This window comes from Lodderomyces beijingensis (assembly GCF_963989305.1).
Source record: "Lodderomyces beijingensis strain CBS 14171 genome assembly, chromosome: 8".
NCBI lineage: Eukaryota > Fungi > Ascomycota > Pichiomycetes > Serinales > Debaryomycetaceae > Lodderomyces > Lodderomyces beijingensis.
This window is the reverse complement of record NC_089977.1, coordinates 545828-572446: the sequence shown is the minus strand read 5'-3', so window position 1 is coordinate 572446 and position 26619 is coordinate 545828. Positions and strand designations below refer to the sequence as shown.

General features: G+C 48.9%; 13 protein-coding genes across 13 annotated transcripts; 8 read left to right on the top strand and 5 right to left on the bottom strand. All coding sequences in view use genetic code 12, as the record gives it.

Moving 5' to 3' along the window:
- Positions 1-632: 632 nt before the first annotated feature.
- Positions 633-2414, top strand: LODBEIA_P59810 (uncharacterized protein; the record flags this gene model as incomplete). The annotated part of the gene is made up of 1 exon (XM_066976373.1): positions 633-2414. One exon carries the CDS (start codon positions 633-635, stop codon positions 2412-2414), a length of 1782 nt encoding a protein of 593 aa, XP_066832919.1.
- A 311-nt stretch (positions 2415-2725) lies between these two features.
- On the top strand, positions 2726-3532 carry LODBEIA_P59800 (uncharacterized protein; the record flags this gene model as incomplete). The annotated part of the gene is made up of 1 exon (XM_066976372.1): positions 2726-3532. The coding sequence occupies one exon, from the start codon at positions 2726-2728 to the stop codon at positions 3530-3532; it is 807 nt and encodes a 268-aa protein (XP_066832918.1).
- A 129-nt stretch (positions 3533-3661) lies between these two features.
- Positions 3662-4699, bottom strand: LODBEIA_P59790 (uncharacterized protein; the record flags this gene model as incomplete). Its single annotated transcript, XM_066976370.1, has 1 exon — positions 3662-4699. The coding sequence occupies one exon, from the start codon at positions 4697-4699 to the stop codon at positions 3662-3664; it is 1038 nt and encodes a 345-aa protein (XP_066832917.1).
- Positions 4700-5628: 929 nt separating this feature from the next.
- Positions 5629-5955, top strand: LODBEIA_P59780 (ribosomal protein P1 beta; the record flags this gene model as incomplete). Its single annotated transcript, XM_066976369.1, has 1 exon — positions 5629-5955. The coding sequence occupies one exon, from the start codon at positions 5629-5631 to the stop codon at positions 5953-5955; it is 327 nt and encodes a 108-aa protein (XP_066832916.1).
- Positions 5956-6149: 194 nt separating this feature from the next.
- Positions 6150-7229, bottom strand: LODBEIA_P59770 (uncharacterized protein; the record flags this gene model as incomplete). Its single annotated transcript, XM_066976368.1, has 1 exon — positions 6150-7229. One exon carries the CDS (start codon positions 7227-7229, stop codon positions 6150-6152), a length of 1080 nt encoding a protein of 359 aa, XP_066832915.1.
- Positions 7230-7761: 532 nt separating this feature from the next.
- Positions 7762-9348, bottom strand: LODBEIA_P59760 (uncharacterized protein; the record flags this gene model as incomplete). The annotated part of the gene is made up of 1 exon (XM_066976367.1): positions 7762-9348. The coding sequence occupies one exon, from the start codon at positions 9346-9348 to the stop codon at positions 7762-7764; it is 1587 nt and encodes a 528-aa protein (XP_066832914.1).
- Positions 9349-10013: 665 nt separating this feature from the next.
- Positions 10014-10297, top strand: LODBEIA_P59750 (40S ribosomal protein eS28; the record flags this gene model as incomplete). Its single annotated transcript, XM_066976366.1, has 2 exons — positions 10014-10016; positions 10097-10297. 2 exons carry the CDS (start codon positions 10014-10016, stop codon positions 10295-10297), a joined length of 204 nt encoding a protein of 67 aa, XP_066832913.1.
- A 651-nt stretch (positions 10298-10948) lies between these two features.
- On the top strand, positions 10949-12706 carry LODBEIA_P59740 (uncharacterized protein; the record flags this gene model as incomplete). Its single annotated transcript, XM_066976365.1, has 1 exon — positions 10949-12706. One exon carries the CDS (start codon positions 10949-10951, stop codon positions 12704-12706), a length of 1758 nt encoding a protein of 585 aa, XP_066832912.1.
- A 1787-nt stretch (positions 12707-14493) lies between these two features.
- LODBEIA_P59730 (uncharacterized protein) lies at positions 14494-15189 on the top strand (the record flags this gene model as incomplete). Its single annotated transcript, XM_066976364.1, has 1 exon — positions 14494-15189. The coding sequence occupies one exon, from the start codon at positions 14494-14496 to the stop codon at positions 15187-15189; it is 696 nt and encodes a 231-aa protein (XP_066832911.1).
- An 860-nt stretch (positions 15190-16049) lies between these two features.
- Positions 16050-21458, top strand: LODBEIA_P59720 (uncharacterized protein; the record flags this gene model as incomplete). Its single annotated transcript, XM_066976363.1, has 1 exon — positions 16050-21458. One exon carries the CDS (start codon positions 16050-16052, stop codon positions 21456-21458), a length of 5409 nt encoding a protein of 1802 aa, XP_066832910.1.
- Positions 21459-21628: 170 nt separating this feature from the next.
- Positions 21629-22141, top strand: LODBEIA_P59710 (uncharacterized protein; the record flags this gene model as incomplete). The annotated part of the gene is made up of 1 exon (XM_066976362.1): positions 21629-22141. One exon carries the CDS (start codon positions 21629-21631, stop codon positions 22139-22141), a length of 513 nt encoding a protein of 170 aa, XP_066832909.1.
- Positions 22142-22416: 275 nt separating this feature from the next.
- Positions 22417-23233, bottom strand: LODBEIA_P59700 (uncharacterized protein; the record flags this gene model as incomplete). The annotated part of the gene is made up of 2 exons (XM_066976361.1): positions 22417-23141; positions 23218-23233. 2 exons carry the CDS (start codon positions 23231-23233, stop codon positions 22417-22419), a joined length of 741 nt encoding a protein of 246 aa, XP_066832908.1.
- A 436-nt stretch (positions 23234-23669) lies between these two features.
- On the bottom strand, positions 23670-26552 carry LODBEIA_P59690 (uncharacterized protein; the record flags this gene model as incomplete). The annotated part of the gene is made up of 1 exon (XM_066976359.1): positions 23670-26552. One exon carries the CDS (start codon positions 26550-26552, stop codon positions 23670-23672), a length of 2883 nt encoding a protein of 960 aa, XP_066832907.1.
- Between the last annotated feature and the right edge of the window lie 67 nt (positions 26553-26619).

The window sequence follows — 26619 nt, the reverse complement described above, 5'->3', positions numbered from 1 at the left end:
ATATGGGGGTTTTTTATGGCTTCCTTGGCTACTTCTTCTGCTCTCATATTTACCCACGTATCCTTTGACACTCGTTGGCCACGATCTGTCCACACCACCTCCACTACTTCCCCCGTCAGACCTTTAGATCTGAGCTTTAGTCGTTCGCTTTCATAACTGGCTCAACCACGCAACTTTCCACTCGTTTCTTTCCTCCCAGACTCGCCAGTCGTCTTCCCTTCGTTTGTTTTACTACCGTAAAAAAAAAACTCAGTTCCAACTCTGGAACCATCCTTGGAACCAGCCTACAAGACACAGATCCCAGGAAGTACCACCGTCGTCCTGTCTCGTGGTGTCTGTATAAACCATCGTGAACTGAGGATGCCATAGCGGTGTCGCACACAAAAAATAAAGGAAAAAAAAAACAACCACTGGCACCAAAAGAGAAAACTGCCACCTGCAAACCACAAAAGATTTGAAATCACAACAACACGTCCCACGCCAAACACCCCCCCTTCCCTCGACTCGTCATCTACCCAGTTCAATTCAAACCGGTTCAATCCCACTTCCAGCGACAATTTGAAACTCGGTGATTTCTTTCACTTTTTTACTTTTTTTTTTAATTTTTCATAGACTCTACAGGAACCACAACGATGAGAACTCGACCATTGGTCAATGACGAGAATGTAATGCTGCAGCAACTCAATGCAAAACCAAAGCAGGTCCCCTCTGGCTCCAATTCCGCAACCACAGCAACGACAGCATCTACTACCGCGAGTCTAAAGTCCACAAGGACGAGCAAATTGGTGCAGCCTTTGCATCAACATCCCAGAGACCCCTTGAGCGATGTCACAGCTCAAGCAAACTATAAAACACGGTTTGGTGGTTTGATTCAGCCACATCCCGTATCGAGTCACCAGCACAAGCCAGGAAACAAAAGCAACAGCAGTAGTTTGGGAATAAGCGGTATAACCACCGCCACGACCAAAGCCGACATCTACAAACAGCAGGGTACGCGCACTATCCATCAGTACAAGAAGCCGCGATTGGAGATGCCTGTTGAGGAAGGCTTGGATGAGGAAAGCTTGGATGAGGAAAGCTTGGATGAGGAAAGCGCTAGAGATAGTGAGGATTCCGATGAAGACAAGGAGAACCAGCTGAGTCGGATATCCAACTTGCACCAAGAGCGTGACTATTCGATGCGTTTTGGAGAAGACGTTGAAGAAGAACAACCACGGGAACAAGATGTTGTTGTTGTTGTTGACGATGATGATGATGATGAGGAGGAGGAGGATGAGGAGGAGGATGAGGAGGAGGATGAGGATGAGGATTATGAAGACTTGGTGATACCGCAGAAACTGAGCATAGTCAACAGCTACGAAGAAGAAGATGATTACGACGTCGACGAAGAGGAAAATCGCGATGGTGACGAAGATGAAGATGAAATTGAGCATCGCCGAGAAGTGGGACGCCTCCTGGCTGAATCGGCCTCCAAGAATATCCCCCCGGCTTCATCTTCACGCATGCAGTCGCAAACCCCGAAGCACGAGCCCATGAAGCCCATTTGGACTCCCTCCGCCATCGCCGAAATGAAACACATCATCGCCAAGTACTCGCGAGACGCACTCGACGAAAACGACGAAGACACGTATGACGCGACGATGGTCGCGGAGTATGCGCCGGAAATCTTCAACTACATGCGACAATTGGAAAACAAATACGCCCCCGATGCCAACTACATGGAGCTGCAAACCGAGCTCAAATGGGAAATGCGCGCCGTCCTCATTGATTGGGTTGTGCAGGTTCATAACAAATTCAATCTCTTACCGGAGACGCTTTTCCTCACCATCAACTACATCGACCGCTTTCTTTCCAAGAGAAAAGTGTCGCTTTCGAGGTTTCAGCTAGTGGGAGCAGTGGCGTTCTTCATTGCTGCCAAGTACGAGGAGATCAATTGTCCCACAGTCCAAGAGGTCGCCTACATGGCCGACAATGCCTACACCATCGACGAGTTTCTCAAAGCAGAAAGATTCATGATTGATGTCTTGAACTTTGACATGGGGTGGCCGGGCCCCATGTCCTTTTTGAGACGAACGTCGAAAGCCGATGACTACGATTACGAAACTCGAACGTTGGCCAAGTACTTTCTCGAAATCACCATCATGGACTCCAAGTTTGTGGCGTCGCCTCCCAGCTGGCTAGCTGCTGGCGCCCACTACCTCTCGCGTCTATTGTTGAACCGCGGCGAATGGACCGAGTTGCATGTGTTTTACGGCGGATACACTGAAAAACAGTTGCGCCCCTTGGCGGAGCAGTTGCTTGAAAATTGCCGGTACCCGGAAAAGAACCACAAGGCCATCTTTGAGAAATACCAGGAGAGGAGGTATCGAAGGAGCTCGCTATTTGTGCAGGAGTACTTTGACACTTTTCGATAACAGTGGTGGGGTGGTACTTATAGCATAGCACAGCACAGCATAGCATTGCATCATATTATATTAATAATAAAACATCAAACTAGAACTTATCGCTACGAAACCAAGCCAACCCTTTGTAGAATGCTATTGTCTTAGAAAGTAGGGGGGGGGGGGGGGGTGTCCTGTCTCGTGGCCCATCACCAAAGTTGAGTGGTAGCGTCTCTTCCCGTTCAGTTTTCTCAGGGCAGACATTTCCAGAATTTCCATCCCTTTCTGCTCCTTTTGCCACAAGTTCAACCTACAAAACTCAACCTTCAAACATCAACAGAACAATGTCGAGAGTCTTATCAAGTGCTTTACGTGCCAATGTCTCGAAGAGATTAGCTTTGCAAGCATCAAAGCAACCAAGAACCACCATCTTGTCGACTGCTGCGAAAACTTTTGCAACGTCAGCCATCAGATCCTTGAACCAATCCAGCATCCGATTCAACCACACCACCCCGGAAGCCGCCTTGGACCAAGTGTTGAAAGCCGAGAGCAAGTTAATTGAAACGGCACCTAATGAGCTCGAATCGACTTACCAGGACTTTTTATCCAGCAATGGATTCAAGTTGATTTCGAAACCGGGCGCCGCTAATGTCGAGTTGGTCAAGACCGACGCCGATACAGGCAACGTCATCCACGTCTACTTTGACATTGACGAAGTCACCGATATCCCCACTGAAGATTTGGAAGGCTTGGAAAATGGCGATTTGGAGGGCGAGATCGATTCGTTGGACTCGATGTTGTGCAACATCAAGGTGCTTGTTGAAAACGGCAAGAATAACTCGGGCTTGTTTTTGAGTTTGTTCTTGCAGAATACCGAGTCATCGTTCATGATTGATTATGTCAATGTGCACAATGACGTGCAGAAATTCCTCAAGACCATCCAGGAGCAGAATGAGTTTGTGGACAAGTTCAATTATCAAGGTCCTAAGTTCTCTGATTTGGATGAGAGTTTGCAGACTGAGTTTGAGAACTACTTGGTTGCTAAGGGGATCGATAGCGATTTGGCTGATTTTATCGTTGCTTACAGCGACGTTAAAGAAGAGGATGAGTACAGAAACTGGATCAAGGATGTCTCCAAGTTCTTAAATTAGAACTATTCACCTGTCCCCTCTCTCTTTTTCCCTCACTCATTCACTTGTACATATATACTTAAATCCAAATGACTTTGTTTTTGTTTATTCAATGTCAGTATCTATCTATCTATCTATTTATCTATCTAGCTATTTCTTCAGTTTACGCTTCTGTATGATATCTCTAATCATCAACGGCAACAAGATCGCCCCATCATCAGTTGAACAATCCATCGCCACGAACCCACACATCCACTCACAGCTGAGCTTCTTGCCGTCCTCCAACAACTGAGCCGAGGCCAAGGGACTCGAAGCGTGAGTGCACACGATCCAAACCGGCGGCGAATCACTGAAATCCTCCATCGCACTGCCACTACCCCCTACCCCACTCGAACCGTGCTGGTGGTCCCGCCATAACCCACGCCAGGCATGCTTAAACGAGAAAACATCAGCTTCTTGACCCTTCTCCCAGTTCGTCTTGTACGCGTTGTACTCTTGCCACGCTTCATTCAACGCCAGTTTCATCACGCTCAAGAGCTTAAACGAGTGGTTCCGCGGCAAATCGCCACCACTTCCACTGTCATCACCATCGTATATTGGGGGGTTGTAGCTCGGTATCGCGCTATAGACCAAGAAATACCCATCGATGTTGCCGTTGAGCTCACTAGCGCCGCTCGCGACAATCAACGGCTTCGTCGACACGGGTTTCTTGGGCTCGTTGGCGAGGTTGTGCAAGTACTCCTTGCTGAGCCGCGAATATAGCGAAGCTTCGATAAAGGGCACAATGTCCTGAGGGTTGAAAGCGGGCGTGTCGACCAACTCCACCAACATGGGGCTGATTTCCCCCCCTGATGAGACCAGATAATATCCGTTACTGTGAGGATTGTAATGGTGGTTGGACGAGAGCCGCACGCGCTTCGAGTTCGATAACGTCGTTGCGCCAACTAGAACATCAACGGCTTCCTCAGATTCGGGCTCGTAGTTGAAGAGCACCGGCGTCGGTTTGAGCGTGGGGTAATAGGTGTCTCTAAAATTGCCCAAGGTCAATTTCGAAATCACCGAGGTCTTGCCGGACTTACCCCCGCCGAGGAACGCGAGTCGGATCGGGTTGGTCAAGTTTAGCGGCGTTGGAGTCTCGTGGAGATGGTGCACGTTTTGCTTGGACGAGTTCGAGGACCATGATGACATTTCTCTGCTGTATCTGCTGGGGGGTTGGAGTTCTTGCTTAGTTGACAAGTTGTTGTCTGTTCCAGGACCAGGGGGAAGATTGATTCAGTCGTGGGTCTGCTTCTCAATGTCAATTGAGCATGCCGACGCTGTTGCAGTTGGCTGATCCCAGGGAGAAAGCGGCGATTGAGTTTAAGGGATCACGGGGGTTGCGGCCTTGGTCTGCAGCTCGGTCATCTCCTTCGGGCATGAAATTTGCAGCTCGACTCACCAAAAGCAAACTAGCAAATGTAGTCTGGCCAATCTCATCGCAAAGTTACTCTCTGGTGTACTCCCAGTGGAATTGGGACGAATCGGGAAAGTGCGGCGTCGCTTGTGGAGAGAGACAGAGTGCGAAAAAATTAGGGGGCTTTTTTGACACCACCCCCTTATCCCCACGCCCATGTGGCTTCCCTTGCATTCGTGATGAAGGGGGTACTGTTGCTTGATGGACACTTGATAGAAATATTGCAATGACCCAGCGGGTTTGGGAACCAGTACAGCGTCAACGTAATTGTCGTTCAAATTTGGAGTGCAGGTCGAAACCTGTTGATCTTGGGTTTACATCAGTCACGTGACACATTAGGGCTACAAACACAAGCACCAACACCCATCACCAACGTAGAGCTCACTCCTTACGCTGTCGTTTCACCAATACTAAGCTTAGGAAGACCAAGCCATCAAGAGCCACGACTGTGCCGTCCAATCAATTCACCATCATAAAGCCTCAAAGTGCCGTACAGTTCGTCAGTCTACATTTGTTCCCTCTAATCACCACCACCATCACCATAGTTCACGAGTTTCGCGCACTGGGCGAGGGACGTAAAAAAACCACATTTTCAACAGTAGTGAAAAATTCCGCGCCGCAAACGAAACCCCCACCCACGCCAACCAAACCTATTAACCAAACAATGTCCCAAGAATCATCCATCTCCTACGCAGCTTTGATCTTAGCTGACGCCGAGCAAGAAATCACCGCCGACAAATTGACCGCCATCACCAAGGCCGCCGGTGCCGAGGTCGACGCCGTCTGGGCCGATGTCTTTGCTAAGGCCTTGGAAGGTAAGAACTTGAAGGAGTTGTTGTTCTCCTTTGCTGCTTCGGCTCCGTCTGGCGCTGCTCCAGCTGCTGGTGCCGCTGCTGCTGGCGGTGAAGCTGCTGCTGCTGAAGAAGAGACCAAGGAAGAGGAAGCCGCTGAAGAATCCGACGAGGATATGGGATTCGGCTTGTTCGATTAAACGTGTTTTGCCACTACTCCCCCTTCCCATACGACAACACAGCTCAATCTAGACATCACGCATTATTTTCACGAACAGATTCATTTTTTTTTTTTTTTGGAGTACTTTTACTACGTGTATAATACTCATCAATACATCTAATTTAAAAGCCAAGATACATTTTATATAGAGGAGGAGGAGGAGGAGCTGAATGGCTAGTTTTCCACCTTGATTGCGGAAGTGACTTTGATCTTCTTGACCGCTTCAGCGACGTCACCTGCGATTTCTCTCTTCACCACGGGCGTGGTCTTCTCCGCTTCCACCTCGACGACGTTAGTTCCGTTGTTGAGGTCGCTGAGGTCAGCAGCGAACAACACCGACTGCGCCCACCCGGCATACTCGCCAAAGATATCGCGGAAAAAGCCACGGATGCTCAAATGCATCTCTTTGTTCAACGTCTTGACGTCTCGCTTGCCCCGGTACTTGTAGTCCCGCACCGCGATCTGGTAGACGTGAGTATCGATCGGCACCACCTCGTGCTTATCGAGCGACATCAAGCATATGCAGTCGGCTACTTTGGGCCCGACACCAGTGAGCTGTAAGAGAAACTCGTGCGCTTCCTCGTACGACGCATCCCGGAGCAGATCCAACTTGTCGCGTGTGATATCGACAAACGCCAGACTCGTGAACTTTTTCGCTGTTTGATGGATGTATTTCGCGCGGTATCCAAACCCCAACTCGCGCAATTTGGCTTCGACTTCATCTCCTGATAGTTGTTGCGGCGTGGGGAAGGCATAGTAGGCGTGGCCCTCGTGCTCATTGACGTATTCGCCAAAGTTGACGCATAGGTTCTCGCACATCTTGGAGATTCTCTTGACGTTGTTATTCGAGGAACATATGAAAGAAACGAGACATTCCCATGGGTCCTGCCGCAATATCCGGATCCCCGTGAATCTTTCAAATGGCGAGCTGGCATCTTCCTGTCGTTGCCGTGGCCGTTGGAATTTGGAGTGGCTTTGCTTCCAGCTCGCGTACAACTCTTCAAGGTTGATGTGTAGCGTGAAGTAATCGTTGATGAATTTGAGTGTTTCCGGGGTATTTGCTGCTCCCGGGTGGTGTTTACCGGGTATGCTGGAGTAATATAGCGCTTCTTGGTCCTGTTTAAGAAGGATGATTCGGTCCTGCAAGGAAAAAGACCACACGTTGTGGATGTTCTTCCACCGGAAAGTTTGGCCGCATCGCAACACTTTGCTTAGACTCAACTCGGTCTCACGTAACGGTATCTTACTCCACATGGTCTCTATCGTCATATTTGTTGCAACTTTTATTATTGATCTGGACTGGGGTCTTTTTTGCTTTTTTTTTTCTTTTTTGGAAATGAAGCTGGTGGGTTCAAATGGATCTGGGGCGCATTTCCGGAAAATTTACTCGGGATATTGTCCCAATCGGGTAACAACGCGTTCAGATATTGATCGTGCCTGCCTTATTTTACCTCCATTAACAGAGGTGACTTTCTTGACTGCAAACAGAGGAGGATCAGATAGGATCAATTCTTTGGTTCAAGCTATTGTATTTATACATTCTAAGTAATGAAAGTCATCTATCGTCGGGTACCTTGACAGCACTGCACTGAGAACACTAAGCTCGGGCCTCTTCAAGGTGGTGCTTTCAACCACGATGACGGGCAAACACACACCTCAGACTCTCTAGACCACACCCGGCTCATTGCTACTGAGCCCGCTTGGTATGTACTTTTTTTGCACCTGCGTTGGCTAAACTGGAGACCGGCCGACTACTACCGATTTTTTGGTGGTGGTGTTTCCTCCTCTAGTCTTTCATTTCTGTATCCTCCTCTGCCTTCACGGTTGGCTCGGAGTCCTCATTCTTGGCTGGAGGCTCGCTGGCCTCTGTCATTTCAACATCCGCACTCGCAGCGTCCGGTTTCACCTCGTCACCATTGTCGGCTTCAGCAGAAGGCTCTTTCTTCTTTTCTGTCTCTACAGGTTTAACTTCTGCATCCCCATCATCTTCAGCCTTTGCTTCATCCTCCTTCTCTGCTACTTCCTGCTTTTTCTCAACTGCTTCCTCCACTTTCTCTCCTTCTCCCACTTTTTCCACCTCTTCCACTGCTTCTTCCTCTTCTTCCTCTTCGTCTGCCTCGGGTTCCTCCACAACTAGACTCTTTGGTTTCCAAATCTCCAACAACTTGTCGTCTCCAACGCTAGCGAAAAGGTTCCTGACTTTAGGATGAATGGAGAAATCGTTGACTCGGTTGACATGTCCCCCGTGGACAAACTTCAAACACGGGTCGACTTTTGTAGTCTGCTGTGTTTTCCTCTTTGTTGTTTCTGCCGCCGATGACCCATTGACATCCGGATAGGTGAAGTCCTCATCCAAATTGTCCAAGTTCCAAAACAAGATTCTCGTGTCGTACCCACACGACACGAGCGTAGTAGCGCTAGCCCAGTCCCACTCCAACTGTCTGATTGTGTCGGTGTGCCCGTAAAGTTTCCGCAATGGCTCCTTGTAGTTTCTCAAATCATAAAGCGAAACCACATTATCCTTGCCGGCTGTGGCATAGAGCGTGTCAATATAAGGGTGGAACAGGATGCATTTTTGAATATGGCTGTTCTCGATCTTGATGTAGGGATTCGACCCTTCTTTTTCTCCCGAGCCTGGCCCCGAACCAGCAATTCTAACATCGTGGAATTGGGTGGTTGAGTCATCGCTCACGGAGCCAAAGATGTTGGCATTCGCAGCAGATATATCATTGACAGCGCCATGGTGGCTCTTGAATAGCTGGATCGGAGTCGATGGTTTATCCAACTGCCACAATGCAATCTGGCCATCGCCACTCCCCGACAAGAACCGCTCGTTATCGATCCAGTCCAAGGCAAACCCGCCTTGCTTGTGGTACTTGTAATCGACAACTTCGCTCGTTTCGAGCTTGAATGCGTGTATCACACCATCGCTGTTGAACGACAAGGCCGTGTTTCCATCCTTGGCAACGCGCAACTTATTCACTTCGCTAGCTTGTTTCCACTGCGTCAAGGTGCTTTTAAAGTTGGATGTATCTTCCCCATCGACCGGCACTGGCAAATCCCCCTTCTCCAACAACGTGCGCGGAACAGTTACCGAGCTGAGCTTTACGTAATTGTCATTCTTGCTCACCGAGTTGCTTGCCAACACAAAGTTCAATTCCAAAAGGTCGTCACTAGCGCGGTTGTATTTGGGTAGCCACTGCACCACTGTTGATGGATTGGGCAAGGCAAATGTGTGAATCACGTCGTATAGCAACGGCACCGTCTTTTTCCAAATCTTGAACTCTTCATTGGTGATTTTCTCCTGCTGCTGCTGTTCTAGAATCACGTCTCTCTCGGCCTTGGCCCACTCATTGGATGTAGAAGAAGGCATAGGTCTAGTGTGTGTATGGGGAGTGTTGCAAAGTTGAAGAAGTTGTATCTAATGGCATGTTGGTCTTTCCTCAGTGTTTTGGCCAAGTTTAGTAAGCCGCACTAGTTGCCTATTTGGAAAGTGCTGTCACGTGACACAACAATTTGTTCTCATCAAGTTCAGAGCTGCCCTGACATGTCCACCACTTGCATGCTCGTAGCTAAAAGAGTTTGAGAAGACGAAAAAAGAGCATCGAGATAACCATGAGGGGTCATAGTACTCGCATGTAACCTCGGGTAGAGGGGAGGCCGCCGCGGCTTGCCAGCACCAGGTTGACGTGCTAGAAGCAAAACTCGGGATAGCGGGAGGAAGGTGTGTCCCTTGCAAACCAAACATCTTACAAGAGCTTGCGTCTACCGTATTCTCTCTTCTGAGAGGAAGTTGGGCGTCGGAAATGAGGACTTATCTGTCACATACAGAGGGGACCTGTTGGCGTGGTGGTGTATATGTTGGCTGTTCTACCTATATTGAACAATTTGCACGAACAATCTTTTTCCCTCTATCTCTCTGTTTTCTTCTACTATGTGCACTCACACTCCGCTCATCAAAACTTTTGTCTACTAGTTTTTTTTTTTTCAATTTCAGACTTTTCAAGTTTACTTTCCCATCGTCATCAAAGCATCAATATGGTATGTTGATCTCCCCCTTTGTAAGATCGTGAGACCCTGTCGTTCAATTTGGCATCACATGTACTAACTTCTGACACCAGGACACCAAAACCCCAGTTACATTAGCTAAAGTTATCAAGGTCTTAGGTAGAACCGGTTCAAGAGGTGGTGTCACCCAGGTCAGAGTTGAGTTCTTGGAAGACTCAACCAGAACCATCGTCAGAAACGTCAAGGGTCCAGTCAGAGAAAACGACATCTTGTGCTTGATGGAATCTGAAAGAGAAGCCAGAAGATTGCGTTAAGTTAACCTTCTTTTTTCTTCACCTGTTCCCCCCCCCCCCCCCCCCCCCCACCCGCCGGCTTATTATCAATTTGATCATCTCCAATTTTTACAAATTACAGGCGCAATCATCTACAATGTACATTAGAGAGAGAGGGAGTGAAATTTTTGAATGCTCTTGGGTTATTCATAAATGTCTATTTTCAATACATGTGTTAATTTCACAACTGCAAGCTCGCAACGCACCAATTGGAGAACAGTACAGAGCTGAAGAGGTGCTTCTCGCCAGTGTGTCTGTCTGTTTGTCTCTGTGCTTGAGTGTTGATTTGTTGATTGTAGAAGCATTTCTCTAAGCGGTGTTGACTCTTGTGCCAAATCACGTGTCAGTCACGTGCTATCAAGTTTTTGCTCGGGCAAAACCCTATCCATTTGGTAGCATATTTTTCAACAGCCGCACTGACTACCAAATTAGGACCTCGATCTTGTTTGTCGCATATTATGCTCGAACTCCGCGACACTGAAGCTTTTTGCGACACGTTGCTTCGATTAAAGATAGATGACGAGTTGCGAGGTATGCACAAAGTGCGACCCGCGTTGAAGCTGGTTTCCAACGCCATATCGAACTTGAACCCTCCATCACCCCTACAAGTTTAGAAGAACAAGGTTTTGGAAAATGTCCGACATTGATGATGAATTGTTGGCTTTGGCCGGAGGAGACGACTATGAGTCCGATGTCGAAGTATCAACGTCGAAACGGAGGGTTGCCAGTGGTGACGACGAAAGCGAAGAAGATACCGTCTTCTCCAAGCGGCGTAAAGTGGACTCGGATGATGAAATTGGAGGTCGAATGGAAGATGGTGATGATGATCAACGAGAAGAAGACAAAGACGGGGAGCGAGAACGAGATGATGATGAAGAAGACGAGGATGAGGGCGATTATGACCCTGATGCAGGGTATGAACCGGAAGAAGAGTCTGAATTGGTGAACCCTTACCCTTTGGAAGGTAAGTACAAAGACGAGCAAGATCGGGATGAGTTGGAAGAAATGGATGAAATGAGGAGAGAAGAGATTTTGTTTGAGAGGCTGCAGGAGATGGACAAGTATAATGAGAGAAAGTTTTTACAGCAAAGAATCAAACAGCAACAACAACAACAGCAGCAGCAGCAACAGAGACTGGGAGACAAGTTGAGAACCTCGAGCCGTACCAAAACTGGTGGACCTAGATCCGACAAGGAAAATAAGCTTAGCGAGTTAAAGAAACAACGAGAAAGACATTCGAGACGGAGGGCACAGGATGAATACGAAGAGGAATCGGAAGAGGAGTTGAACGATCTGGAGGAGGAAGAGGAAGAAGAAGGTTATGGCGATGAAGATGAAGACGACGAGTATGGCGGAATAGGTAAAAATGTTGCGTGGGGTGGGCCCTCGAAAGCCAAGCAGAAAAAATCCACCGAGTTGGCTAAATTTGAAGATATTGCCAAGATTAGCGTGGGCAGGAGCGTGCTTGCCAATTATTGCTATCATCCCAACTTTCTGAACATCATGATTGACACCTATTCCAAAGTGGCTGTTCTGGTGGACAGACAAACGGGCAAACAGATTTACCGGATGGTCAAGATTGACCAAATCGGCACGAGGCCCGAGAAGCCCTATAGGATTGGCAACAGCAAGTTTGACACTTATCTCTTGGTGAGCCAGAACTCGAAGCAAAAAATGCCATTCCCAATGAGCACATTTTCCGACTCGCCCATTACCAGAGCAGAATACGACAAGTATATCCAGCAGCTCGATCGAGCCGGAGAAAAGATTGATCTTGTCGATGATGTCAATGACAAGTACGCTGAGCTTCAGAAGTTCTACAACACGGGCTTGACAGATAAGGACATCAATGAGCGTATTGCCAGGAAGCAGCGAATACAACAACAAGAGGGCAACTATTCTGCGTTTGAAGCGGTGCAAGCGAAATCGCGGTTGATGGAGAGCTTGAAGATCCAGAAACAGCGCGGAAACATGGACAAGGTCAAGAGCATTATCCAGGAGTTGAAGCAAGTGGACCGGATCTTGGACCAAAAGACCACGTCTGACTTGGCGCAGTCGCAGAACCAAAACATAGCCAAGGTCAATGAGCGCAACCGGCTCTTGAACAATAAGGCGATTAGGGCGGCGGAGATCTCGTACAAGAAGGAAGCCTCCAGCGCCACCTTTGATGGCGGCGACCCGTTCCTGAGACTCAAGACCAACACGCGCATGTTTTACCAGGATCTTATCAATAAGGAGAATGAGCTCGCGATGAAGTCTGTCGATATGAAGAAGATGATTGAGGAGAAAACCCACGCGGAGGAACAGATTGAAAAGTCGACCTATCGGGACCTAGGCCGGTTTGAGGAGCTAATAAGATCGATTGACGTTGCCATTGACTTGCGTATTTGAACCCACCCGGATCTTGACGCTGTATCGGTACACTTCAAAATCATATATAGAAGATTTCTATAAACTTACTCTTGATCCGGGTGGGATCAAATTCATCGTACTTGACGCTGTATCGGTATACTCCAAAATTATATATAGAAGATTTCTATAAACTTACTCTTGAGCCGGTCCTGAATCTCCACCTGTATCCACTCCGCTGGTGGCCATATATATATATATCATGGCGTAGGCCACAAGTTCCACACTAAATGGCTGCGAAAAAAAAAAAACCTTGGGTAAAAACATTTAACCTGATCCGAAAAAAAAACCCCCCCCCCCCCCCCCCCTAATATATTCTACATCGCGGAGGTAATCAAAGCACAACCAACCCACTCACTCTTTCCCTCAATGCAGTTCTTGATCGCTGTATTATTCAAAGTAGACCACGCCAAGATAAATCACATATAGCGTATCTCGAATCCTAGCTCGATCAGATGGCGCCACGCCCAAACCACCGATCTCCAATTAAAATAGAGAGGGAAGCCGAGCTAAAATATCTTTCTTTTCGCTTTGCCTTTTTTCTGTCCCCCCCCCCCCCGCCTCGATATGATTTTCCCCGATGTTGATATTTTGGGATGGTTGGTTTTTTTCACGTGTAGATGTTTTCCGGAAAATGTCGTTTGCACCACCGCCCCTGCTTCCGCCACATGGAGATCCCCGTGGACCCCCCTTCTTGCCGTTGGTGAGTGTGGATGTGTTTATGGCGATGGAATGCAGAGCAGGCTAGAATTTGTTCATGCGCCATGTGGCCCGCAGCGGGCGGGCCACGGGCGCGAGGGTTCGCGACTTGCCCAATTGGCACGTTAGAGCCACCTATTGTTCTACGGAGATTGGGGGTTTCGGGTCTGTTTGCTCTCTCTAGCACGTCCACGGCGGATGATAAAGGGAGCGAAAGAGGGCCGATTGACTCTTGTAGCTCTAATATCGAAATGTTGACAAGAGCAAGCAAAATCTCCCTTTTCTCTCTTTTTAGAGTTGCGAGGGTTGGACTAAACGCACACCCTGTAGAATGTAACAGAATGGAAGCAAAGAAAAGAAAAAAAAAAAGGCTAATCGAGCTTCTGGGACGGCGGCTGGCAGGTCGAGTGAGTTTGCTACTTTGGCCAAATGTGCATTTTTGGATGAGATGCTTGGTTGAGATTATTTAGGGGAGGCTCTTTGCTAGGGACTACAAAAGTCGACTCTGGTGGGAGTGGTGATAGCTACCGGAAACTCTGCTGACAAATGGCAACCGTAAAGCCGCTTGAGAAATTCTTTTCCTCTCTCTCTCTCCCCGTTTCCCACTCGAGTAGCAAGTTGCTCGAGACTGGGGGGTAGCAAACACATCTCTCTTGCTCTGATGCTCTTTCGCAAGTCTTGTCGTACCTGGGCACATTCTACATCCTGCCTAGTGGCGATGTTCGCCAACTTGCTTACGGGTTCGGCTAAGGTGGGCACTAGAGTCTTTATCCGCATGAGCCAAAAGCGGCAAGAAAAAATTTTCCGCCTCCCCCTCCTCGCTCTTGGTGGGCACCTGGTAGCGCGCCCGAAAAGCTTTTTCCTGAGTGTGTGTGGACTATCGTTTATAGTGTATAGGGTATAGGGCTACAGTTACTGTAATTGTATATATTAACCGCGCATTCCCTTGAAAAATTTCTACTGGTAGGAGAAAAGGTCACCTAGTCACCACTCAAACCACCCAGACCACCAGACAACCTCCTAGTTGGATCAAGTACCCGGGAGAGTAGACACACGCTGATAAGGCCGCCATGAAGTTTGAGCCCACAGACTATTTGCAGAACCTCAACTTGGACTTTGAAGCCACCTGCAACAACGACTACAGTGACGATTATGTGTCGCCCGTGATTGATCAGCAACAGTTGCAGCAGGACTTGGATCTATTCAGCCGGGCCGCAAACGACTTCTTTTCCTTGGATGTGTTTGGTGACAGCATTGTTCCCATCAAGCCCGAGCAAAATGCCCAGTACCACCAGCAGCAGCAGCCGTTTTCCTCGTTGCAACCTCCACACCAGTCGCCGGTTGAGCAATACCCTCAACACGCCTCATTTGTCAAACCGCAAGCACAAACCAGCCCCCACGTGCAACCTGGCCAGCCTACCAGCTTCCTCCTGATACCGTCGTCCTACTCCACCGCCTCTACTCCGCTCGCGGGCGACTACCTTGCCGCGGCTACACAGGCATCGATATTGGACAAGAAAAAGCGCAACACCGCCGCCAGTGCCAGGTTCAGAATCAAGAAGAAGTTGAAGGAGCAAGAGCTCCAATCCAAGAGTAAAGAGTTGGAGGAAAAAGTCGAAAGGCTCCAGCAGAGATTGAAGAAACTCGAAGTCGAAAACAGATGCTTAAAGACCATCATCTTCAAGCAGAACGAGGAGAAAAACTCGGAGTTGGTGGACTCGATCAAAAAGAGAATAACCACCGAGTATGAATTGACTGCGCTCTGAGCCTCCCACCCAAGTCTGTGTTTGGTTCGCCAAACACTACTACACCGATTTTCCCCAACGGAAAATGACTTGCATCTTGTTATCCAACTAAGAAGATGCAAGGCAAACTGTTTTATATCTTGAAATCCAACTTGAAAAGATATATCTCGAATTTTATGACGCTTATGACATATTCAACTAAAGCAAAACAAGATTACCTCACGTCAACAGGTTTTACTAGAACAAACAAACCCATAAAAGCAAAATAACATATCATAACATGGCAGAATTCGAAAAAAAAAGGAATGAGTCTTGAATATGGATTTGGAATCGGTACCGGTAACACTCCAACTTCATATCCGGTTGTGTGAAGACACCCTACATTTTTTTTTTCCCGCTTTTTCTTATACATTCAGTTTTTTTATTTTCACTTTCTTTCAATATACATAGAATTCTTTTTTTACCAGAGCCCAGTCTGAAATCTACCCTTGTTCCTCTGATTACCCGTTACTCAATTGGTTGTTTCATTCCCGGGAGGGGGGGGGGGGTATATCGCTCTCCCGCCAAAGTGGTGTATTTCTCCCTCTCTCTCTCGTTGATTACCAGTAAGCACTCACTATCAAAAGTCGACCAAAAACATTACAACATAAACTCACCCCCACTTTCAACAACAGGACTCGTTCAAAAAAAACCCCAACCCCCCCCCCCCCCCCCCCCTCTCCTGCCTGTCTTTCAATTGAATCATCTTGGCAGCATTAGACCTACTCGTCTATATACTCGAAAGAATGCTTAGATAAGGGATAGTTGACTGCTTTTTTTTATCCTCAATTTGAAATCCACCACCCCTTTTTTTGATTTTCTTCCTTTCTCCGATTGAACAAATGTCAGATAAGAAAGAGGAGCCCACCACCCATAGCCAAAGCAACATATTCGATGAGTCCGTGTTTCAAAACCAGTCTTGTCGACATGCACCCAAACTAGACAGGTCGATTTCTCCTCAACAGGTTACAAAGGACAACTCGCCAGAGGCCGCTGTTCAAGGCCATGTTGAAGAACGGCCACGAATGTTGAAGTCTCCGTTGCAAGATCCACCCCAGGTTACGACTCCACAGCTCGATGTGCAAGACACGTCGCAGCACGAACTTGAACGGCCAAAACCGTTCACGATACAAAAGGCCCCCGAGAGCTCCAACGAGTCGATTGCACAACCAAAGAAATCGACGTCACCGCCTCCGGCGACAACCTATGACCACATCGAAGAGCATATCGACCTACGGTTGGCCTCGCTGAACAACCCCACCATTGTCATGGAGTTGGACTTGGACGGAAACATCCGCTACCTCTCCCAGAACTGGGAATACATTGTGGGGACAAGCATCGCCAAAATCGTAAATGGGCCGATATCGAAGATCATCATCGGCAACAGCGACGAAGATTTCAAAGTGTTCAACCAGGCCATCGACTCAATGGTGGCGGACGACGCGAGCTACAAAGTCAGCTTTTTGACTGCGACAAACCACACCCGGTACGGTCCGCAAGGCGATGAAGTGTTGGGAGATATCCAAGACGTTGTCGCGACCGAGAATGGCAAGAACAAACCGGCCGAGGATGTTGAGGAAGCCTTTTCCCCCGTCGAGGACTACATCCCCACGCCCGAAAAAATCGAGCCTAGAACAAGGGGCAGGCACCAAGACCAAGTCTCTAGCCCCGTGTCGTCGACCTTGTCCAACGACGGCGAGTTTATCGAATTGGAGGCCCAGGGCATCCTTATCCACGACGCCAAGACAAAAGTACCTACCCACTCGATGTGGACCATGCGCCCGCGTGTGCAGATTGACTTGGACCTCACCATGCCCAGCGCCTTGATTGACTTGCTTGGCTTTGGCTCGGAAATCTTTGAAGGATACTTGATGAATTTGAAAAACACGGGCATCACCGAGGAGGAAAACGTGCCCCAGCCAATCACGGTGCTCTGCAGGATATGCGAGCGCTTCTTCCCCGCGTGGTTTATCGAAAAGCATTCCGATTTGTGCATCATTGAACACCGACAAGACGAAAACCTTACTCAGTGCCAGGATGCAATCTTGGAGCAGCGCGACTTGATTGCGAAAATCAGCGAGAGCTTGGCTCTCCAGACGCTGTCTTTTCAGCTGCAACTGGCTCTGCAACTGCCTTTGCCCAGCTCTCCGCTGTCACAGCTGCCTGCACCGGGCCACGCCCTGTCGTCGTCATCACCGCATTCATCTTTCTCTCCAAGCTCGTCGGACGATGAAAACAGTTCCAGCAGCGGCGCCCCCAGCATCATCGCCGAGTACAAGGGGATCCCGCTACCTCAGGTGTCAGAGACATCTTCGCCTCGGTTGGCGAACAAGGTGTTGACCAAGAACTTCAAGGCGAGAAACAAGAGCTTGGTCTATTCCAAGAAATTCCCATTTGGCACCTTGCAGAGACTAAGAGAGCTTTGTGATGATGCGCTCTCGATCAACCCGCCTTCAAATAGAAAGAAATCCAACAATGCAGACGGTGAAGAAGAAAATGAAAATGATGATGATGGCTCGGATAAATCCCACTTGATTGCATTTTCGCCCAACTCGGAAAAGTACTTGAGCATCGTGATGAACCCTGCAAATATCGACTCGTCTGATCTCGCAATCAAGCAGTTGATTGAAGATACAAAGTCGTTTATCAATGACAAGTTGGAAACGTTGTCGAGGTTGGTGTCCGTGTTGCAGTATCTGGAAAAGATCAAGAAAGAAGTTGACGAGCTTGTGTTGGAAACAGTCCGCGATACCGTGGAGAAGATTCGAGACCAGACTGCCATCAAGTTGTCTAGAAGCTGTACCCCTATTGATTTCCAAGAAAGAGTAGCGTCGCCACCTATCCAGGGCACCACGGGCACCACGGGCAACGCGGGCAACGCGGGCAATGCGGGCAATGCGGGCCTCATGGCGCCCATGGGAGCACCGCTTCAGCAAAACTTGCGTTCTAGATCGCCGTCGCTTTCCTTGCAGCAGCTTCAGACACCACCCCTCATGGTTGCCCCCAAGCCGTCGCGAAGCAAAAGCCCCATTGACTTTTTCTCCGAAACTGCGCTGGAAAGCGTCATCACTCCGCAGGACCTATTGCTAAAGGACACCAAGGAGTACAGCGCGTCGCCGTCGTTACTGTCCGGTCACAACAAGTCACGAGTGAGCTCGAAGGAAGGGCATCCTTCGAGTAAAAACAACTCGCGCGAAATGCTCGAAACCATCCAAAATCTTGAAGGGTTGAGGAGATCCGCGGAACACAACACCAATTTCTCCTCTCCCAAACGCCAAGTATCACCGGCCTCGATAGTTCCCGAAAAGTCCCACCTCACGTCGTTGCACAGAAACAACGCCGCCAAACCGTCGCCCATGTCTTCACCCATGGTTGAATCCATCACTTGCGGCACCGGCAGCTTGAGCGACAAGAGAATCACCAAATTGTCCTTGGACACGGGCAGCACCGGTGGCCCGCATAGTCGCACGCAATCGCAGACTTCGGCCACTTCGAGCCAAAAGAGCAGCATTAACCGACCTCCGCTCTCGCCCTTGCTTGTCTCTACTCAACAGCCACCTCCAAAAACCTCGGGCATCAAGGACTACGACGTGATCAAACCAATTAGTAAAGGTGCGTTTGGCTCGGTATTTCTAGCCAAGCGGAAACTCACGGGAGACTATGTCGCCATCAAGTGTCTTCGGAAAAGAGATATGATTGCCAAGAACCAAGTACTCAATGTCAAATCTGAACGCGCGGTAATGATGAGACAATCGGATTCGCCCTACGTGGCGCAGTTGTACAGCAGCTTCCAATCAAAGGACTTTCTATACTTGGTGATGGAGTATTTGAATGGAGGAGACTGCGGCAACTTGATAAAGACCTTGGGTGTGGTGGGGCTAGACTGGTCCCCGCGCTACATAGCTGAGATCATTGTCGGCGTTCACGACTTGCATAGCCGGGGCATCATCCATCGAGATTTGAAACCTGATAATATCCTCATTGATCAACGAGGGCATTTGAAGTTGACGGACTTTGGACTTTCGCGGCTCGGGGTGGTGGGAAGACAGGCGCAGCATAGGAAAAGCTCGATCAATGAGCAGAGCATTGAGTTATTTAGAAGCATGTTTGGCAGTGGAAGTGGAAGTGTTTCGGGTGGTGCTGGAGCAGGCGCAGGCGCAGGCGATGATCTGCCAGTGCCAACACACGTGCCGCAGAAAAGACACAGTTCTGGAACGCCCTTCACCTTGTCGCCTACGTTGGAACATGTCAAAATGAACCAGCAGCATCATCACCATTCGGGCTCCATGACGCCTACAATGTCGCCGACCTTGTCTCAATTGGAAAGCTTAAGTCAACCAACACCGAGCAACAAACATAGAACGAGCATGCGATCAAACTCGGGCCTGGACTCGCCGTTGCTCCAACCGATAATCCCGAGAACTGCCTCGGAGTCGTCGTTTGCCATTGCTGACGACGAAAGTTCGAGCAATTCAGTGACAAACTATGTCTTGTACGATCCGAAATTGGAGCATGGCGGTGTGGGAAGCAATAACGAGATCAAGAAATTCGTGGGCACCCCTGATTATCTTGCTCCAGAGACCATTCAAGGTGTGGGGCAAAGTGAAGCTTCCGATTGGTGGTCGATTGGATGCATCTTGTTTGAGTTTCTTTACGGCTACCCTCCGTTCCATGCCGACACGCCGCAACAAGTGTTTGACAACATCTTGCTGGGAGAAATCGAATGGCCAGAGCTCCCTCCAGAGGAAGATTTAAAGTTTTGTACTCCCGACGGCAAGGATTTGATCAAACGGTTATTGACGTTGGACCCGGAAAAGAGGCTAGGGTCAAAAGGTGCCGATGAGATTAAAAACCATGCATTTTTCAAACATTTGAATTGGGATACGCTTTTCGAAGAGCCAGCGCCATTTGTCCCCAGTCTGGATGATCCCGAGCTGACCGAATACTTTGACTTGCGTGGAGCTGCACTTGCGCAGTTCCCCAAAGAGGATTCCTCATCGGATGAAGATAAAGCCACCGACACAAACCAGAGCAGGAGAGAGTCCATTAACTCGTTGCAACTTCCACCAAGCACCCACTCCTCGGGTTCAAAGAAAGAGCGACGATCGAGCAAATTGAGCGAGCCCAGCGGCGAGTTTGGCCTGTTCCATTTCAGGAACCTCGCTGTGTTGGAGAAGCAAAACAAGGACGTGATTAATCGACTCAAGAGCGAACACTTGGAGCACAGGAATAGTTTTTCGTCGTCGTCGCTGGAGGGCACCCCCATTCTCCGCTCGAGAGGCTTTTCATTCAACCTTGGGCCCAACAACAATACTAATAATAGTAATAATCCCGGTAGTGCATCAATGAACTTGAGCCCTTTCAAGAGGCCCATCTCGCCATCGGCTGCATTGGGATCACCAGCAAACCCCAATTACAGATCATCCTCACCGCATAAAAACCTAGACCCTCAAACAACGAGTAGCACTAGTACTACCACCAGTACTACCACTACTACTCCCTTGGCTCCGCATCCACCGAGACACGAACGAATACCATCTACAGTAAGCACCTATTCGCTGGGCGACGAAATCAACCAAGACTCGCCTAACGCGTCAACGCCAATGTACCACCAACGCTCAGCTAGCTCCCCCTACATCCAAACCCTAAGCAAGCCCGTGAGCTTCTCGTCTTCGCATGGCTCCAACCCAGCCTCATTCAATTTCTCCTACTCCAACCCCAACACCGCCGGCATCTCGAGCCTGTCGCACTTCCGCGACTTTTCCTCGCCCAACTCGTCCGACTCAGAAGAAGCCAACCGATCGAGCGCGCTCCTTCGCGTGCAGCGCCGCCGCGAGAGCTCACGCATGTCGGACCCCGCCATCTCCTCGATCCACCGCGAGATCGACGTGCTCTACTGCGAGCCCATCCCGCTAGTGCGCCACCAGATCGTCAAGATGTTGGAAAAAGCCAACTGCATCATTGTCTCCGTCTCGGATGGGGAAGAGTTGATCAAGCGCGCCACGAGCCAAGTCAAGTTCGACTTGATTTTGACGGCGCTTCGATTGGCAAAAGTCGACGCTGTTGACGCTGTCAAGTTGATCAAGTATACCACGGGCAAGAACTCGGATACACCCGTGGTGGCGGTGACGGGCCACCCTGAGGAGGCGCGGCTGATGCAGTGCTTTGACTATGTGATTGAGAAACCGGCCACGCTTGAGCTGATCAAGTTGTGCGTGGACAAGTTCACCGAAGATGTTATCTTTGATTGATTGATGGTTGTGTATATATTTATAAATGCATTCTACAGAGATGTAAGGTTAGTTGAGATGTAGATCTAGATCTAGGTGAGTCACCTCGACTCCGCATTACAATGTTTTCGTATCTTGGTTCACCAACTTCATTGGTAAAGAGGAAAGAGGCAACTCAATTGACACAGGTAATGACGCAACGAGCAGCTAGGTCAGTTTCAATTCACCCGGCGCTTCAACGAAATTGCAACGGCGCAAATGCCACATTATCATTAGATTCAATCGTGCAGAGCGATGTAAATAAAGAGAATGTGCAGCCACGGGTCAAAGTGCAACGAGTCGAAGCATCCGAGTCTCATCTGGATAACGTGCCAGCGAAGAAACCACGTCATCTCGCAGAACCTCGAAACATCAAGTGGAAGCTCAAATCAGTGACGAAATCAGATGAAGTAAACACTCGACAAGAACGCCACTCGCTCCCCGCGCTAGAGCAAACTCCACATCCACAATGTATCGAGCGGAGGAGCGCAATCATCAATCTCGCAAACAAGTGCAAAGGGTGGATCAACGCATGCAGCAAGTACAACCGCACGCGCAAAGCCGATGTCCTCGCGAGCATACGTCGAACTCAGGCCTCGATTAAGCTCCTCTTTGATCCGGGGTATATGTACGATGAGTATCAGCGGGATTTGCTCCGATGCTGACCGTGTGGAAAAAACTCGCGTGTCGTCCGGTTGCGAATTTGGTGGCTCATGGTGTGGATGGAGACGACGGGAAGCGACGTTCGTGATGGATTCGACGCTGGGGTAGGTCGCAACTTTCAAGATAACGCGATGCTTCACGTTGGACAATTGCGCCGAGTCCAACACGTTGCGAAACCAAAAGACCATTTGGGTTCCTCCCTCCTCCTTGCCTCCGGCGTACCTCCCCCGACGATGGATAGGACGAGTGGATTCCAAACTTGATCACGTTAAATATCTCATCTACACAAGGCATCCACACCCGTCACGTCCTCCAACGCAACCACTACCCCAACCTCCACCTCGCTCAAGATGTGAAACCCCGGGTCGCGCAGCGGATGATTGAAATCCTCAACTTTAACACCCGCGTTCACTTTCAACCGCTTGCAATTCTCAACAATGATCCCTCCTTTCCCACTCAAAACAACCACAACACAATCGCACACGTGATGCAAGCGAGCTTGATGGCACGATAAGACCAAAATGCACCTGGCGACATTCTGAACCAACACGGGGCCCGAGCAGTTAACCCGCACGATGCAACGTTCGCCATGCGACAAATTGGCGGATTTGCACGCGAGATGCATCACGCTCCCTCGAAACCTCGCTACGTGAACATGATCACCCCGGAGCTCTCGTCTCGTGTCCACTACCGATACCCCATTACTCTCGAACGACGGAGCCACGGTGATGGTGCTCGTGGGGGTGGAGAATTGCGGAGGTTGCGGCTCGCCTTGAAATTCAAACTGCACGTGACTCAACTCGTTCCGCTTGCTTTGTATCCATGCTTGGACTTGATTAAGTTCCTCCGATTCTTTCTTCTTGATGTACGACGGCTTGAGATTCGCGGTGCTGCTCGATGATGATGATGATGATGGGTTGAAGACGTCGTGGTGGCTGTATGCATGGAGCAATGCGTTGAGTTCTTGGGTGTTTTTACATGACGCGATTTCCTTCTTCACTTCTGGTTTCGCGGTGGGTTAGTTTCGTTAGTAACGACGTGGCTTAACCCGAAAGTGATTGGTTGAGGTTTGACGTACGCTTGAGATTGATCATTTGGTATATTTTCACGTAAAGCCGAGTCTATCGAATTTTTCACGATCCTCTCTCTTCGCCTTGAAAAGAATAGAAACCACCTTTATGTTTGATGCTTCCTACTTCTGAGCACTCGCTAAGGCAACTCACTTTCGTACAGATACTCCTGTCGAGCTGAGTTTTGCTCAAGATCCCGAGAGCTGCAATCTCTTCTGATAAAATGCCCCTCAAACTTTGAAAAGGTGAACCCACACCAGAGTTAAGAGTGCTTAGTTGATGTAGGAGGTCCAGGAAATGGCGATTCTAATCCCTTCCACACGCAGAAATATCCATGATTCTCAAGCAAGAGATCTCCGCGGCACCAGATTATATCTAACTGTCTGTTTCAAAGGCTTTCCAGAGTTCTGTCTACTTACATCAAAAATTTTTGTCTCTATTTTTTTTTCCTTTTTTTTCTTTAGTACAGCTTATCCAGTGTCTGGAGCCTTGTTCTCCCCACTAAGTCATCAGCAGTAGTTCTGATCTCGTTCCAAAATACCTTCTTTGGCATTCTCTTTGTCAACTCAGTCTCGAAATCATACAACCTTCTAATCGAAGTGAACTTCAAATGCGACGATCTCACGCAAAGCACACTAGCGGTATTGCTGTATTTGGGCTCGTCCAGCGGGAAATCAAGCTCGTACCTTGCCGGCTCCATCAAGTCGGCATGCTCCTCGATAAATTGCACCGCCCGAATAGCAAATCTATCGGCTCTGGTTCTATCAATGGGTGAAGGCAAGCCACCTTGCTGGACATGACCCGGGATGGCGGTCTTGGTGTCAAACTCGCCTTTGCTCTCGGTGTTGATGATGTCGGCAAGGACATCCGGTGTCAAGACGGCTGAGGCATTGGAGGATTTGATGATCAACTTACCGGTCTTGGTCAAGCTCTTTTCCACGGCAAACCCTTCCCGGAGCGAGCTAATGTCCATCTCCAATTGCTCCAAATGGATTCCCTCTTCGGGTACATACGAGACTTGTGCACCGGCAATCATTCCTGCAAAAGTTGCAATGTAACCGGAATTGCCACCTTGCACTTCGATAACAAAAGCTCGACCTCTCGTGGCCGATGCAGATTGCTTAATGATGTCGCAATAGTCCATCAAGGAGTTGAGACATGTGTCGGCACCCAACGAATATTCGGTTCCTGGCACATTGTTTGAAATCGTTGCAGGAATCAACACCATGGGGATTCTAAATGCAGGGTACATCAGTCTGGCCTTTTCCAATTGGTCCAAAGAGATAAAGGCCTCGAATCCGCCCACAATCACCAATCCGTCAAATTGGTATTTTTCGAAATAAAGGGCAATCATTCCAATATCGGAGTCGGACGGGAGCTGTCTGTTTGTACCAATATCGGAACCACCAACACTGTTCCATCCTTCAATGTCGATCCAGTTGATCGATTTCACAGACTCGTGTCTTGCCAAACCGGCAAACCCGTTATGGATGGCATAAGGGGTGTGGCCTCGAGACATGCAATAGGTAGCCATAGCGTAGGTGGCGGAGTTCATGCCACCCGCGGGAGCTCCAATGTTGATTATCGCAATTTTTTTCCTCTTTTCAACGGGCAAAGTTGGCTCATCGTGGCAAGCACTATTCATGGCGATGAAATTGCGCATGTGCTCTTTGAACTCGGAGTCTCTCAAGGACATGGCTTTTTCGAAATCCTTTTCACCAATGGCAGCAGCAACGGATTTGGTGATCTCGACGGCCTCCACCAATGGCTTGCGGCGAATCTTGTTTTCGTCAATGGCAATTAAAGGCGATGGAGTATCTGGGGTCAATTCCAAGACGGCCTTGACTGCTTCGACTCCTTGCAAGGTGGCGATGGTCCTGTCAAAGGCAACTGCCGTTCCGCCTCTTTGCACATGGCCCAACGTCGTTATTCTGGTGTCGCACCCGAGTCTTTCCACCAACACATTCTTGACATCCTCAGCACTAATGGGCTTCAAGTCAATTGTGATTGCGCCTTCGGCAACAATAACGATAGTCTTTCTCTTGCCCTTGCTTCTGTGGTTTTTCACAATCTTTGTCATTTGGTCCTGCCAATCCTGGGAAGAAGCGGGTTTTTCAGGGATCAAGATGTAATCGGCACTAGTGGCAATACCAGCCATTAACGCCAACCATCCACAATGCCTGCCCATTACTTCAACAACAAACGCACGGCTATGGGAGTTGGCGGTAGCGTCAATGTAGTCGACGGCACGGCAGATTCTATCCAATGCGGAATAGCATCCAATGGTGGAGTCTGTGGTTGCCATATCGTTGTCGATGGATCCAACCATACCGCAAATGTAGAGGTTCTTGTGTCGTTCGTACTGCTCGTGGCTAATCTGCTTTTGTTCTTTCAATTCTGCAATCAACAAAGGCCATTCTTTTCTGAACAAGTCTGCACCAGTCAATGACCCGTCACCACCACATACAATCAATCCGTCGATGCCAGCTTTGACCATGTTGAGGCACCCTTTCAATCTTCCGCTCCTTTCCTTGAATTCCATGCATCTTGCCGTTCCGATATTCGTGCCACCTTCGCTCAAGAACCCTCGAACATCTTGCCATTTCATTTCCGTGATGTATTTTTCTCCGCCTCGAACCAACCCTTCGTAGCCTTCTCTGATGGCAAACGCCTTGCATCCTCTAAAGATTGCAGCTCTCACGACTGCCCTTACTGCGGCATTCATTCCTGGCGCATCGCCTCCCGAGGTCATCACTGCAATGTTTCTTCTAGGTCTCAATTTTTCAGCAAGAGACTCCGAGTCGACATAATTCTTGTTGGATAACGTTGCTGTGGTTGACATCAAAGTCGAGTCCATTTTGCTTGAACCGAAAGTGGCATTGGCTTTTTGAACTGGTGGAGCTAAAGTTAACGGTTCGTCGCACGCGGTGAATCCAATTATATACCCCAAGGGGTCAACACAGTAGGCCTCATTGGGGTACAATTCATTTGGGGTGATTTGCAAAGTGTAGCCGTAAAACTTCAAATTGTCAATTGTATCAACCAAGTTGTCGGCTTTCAAGACGTAGGAACTATCAAGTGACCTCCAGTCGACAATACCCAATTTCGACAAGATCTCTTCTTTTCTTTTGCCAATGTCGTGCTTGCTGAAGCCCCTGGCTTTATCCAACGTCAATTCGATCACCGTTTCAACTCCATCGTTGCACAAGTACACGGTGTTGCCATCTCGGGAATGCTCAACTAGCCCAAGGACATTGATGTAGAAATTCAAAGCGTCTTTCAAAAGCTCCTCGGAGCCTGCAATCAAGGGAATAGTTGAGGATCCATTGACAATCGACGTCATATTTTTTGTTTTCAAAGCGGAACTCAATTGGGCTGGGGCTGACGGAATCGACTGCGGAAGGTGTCTA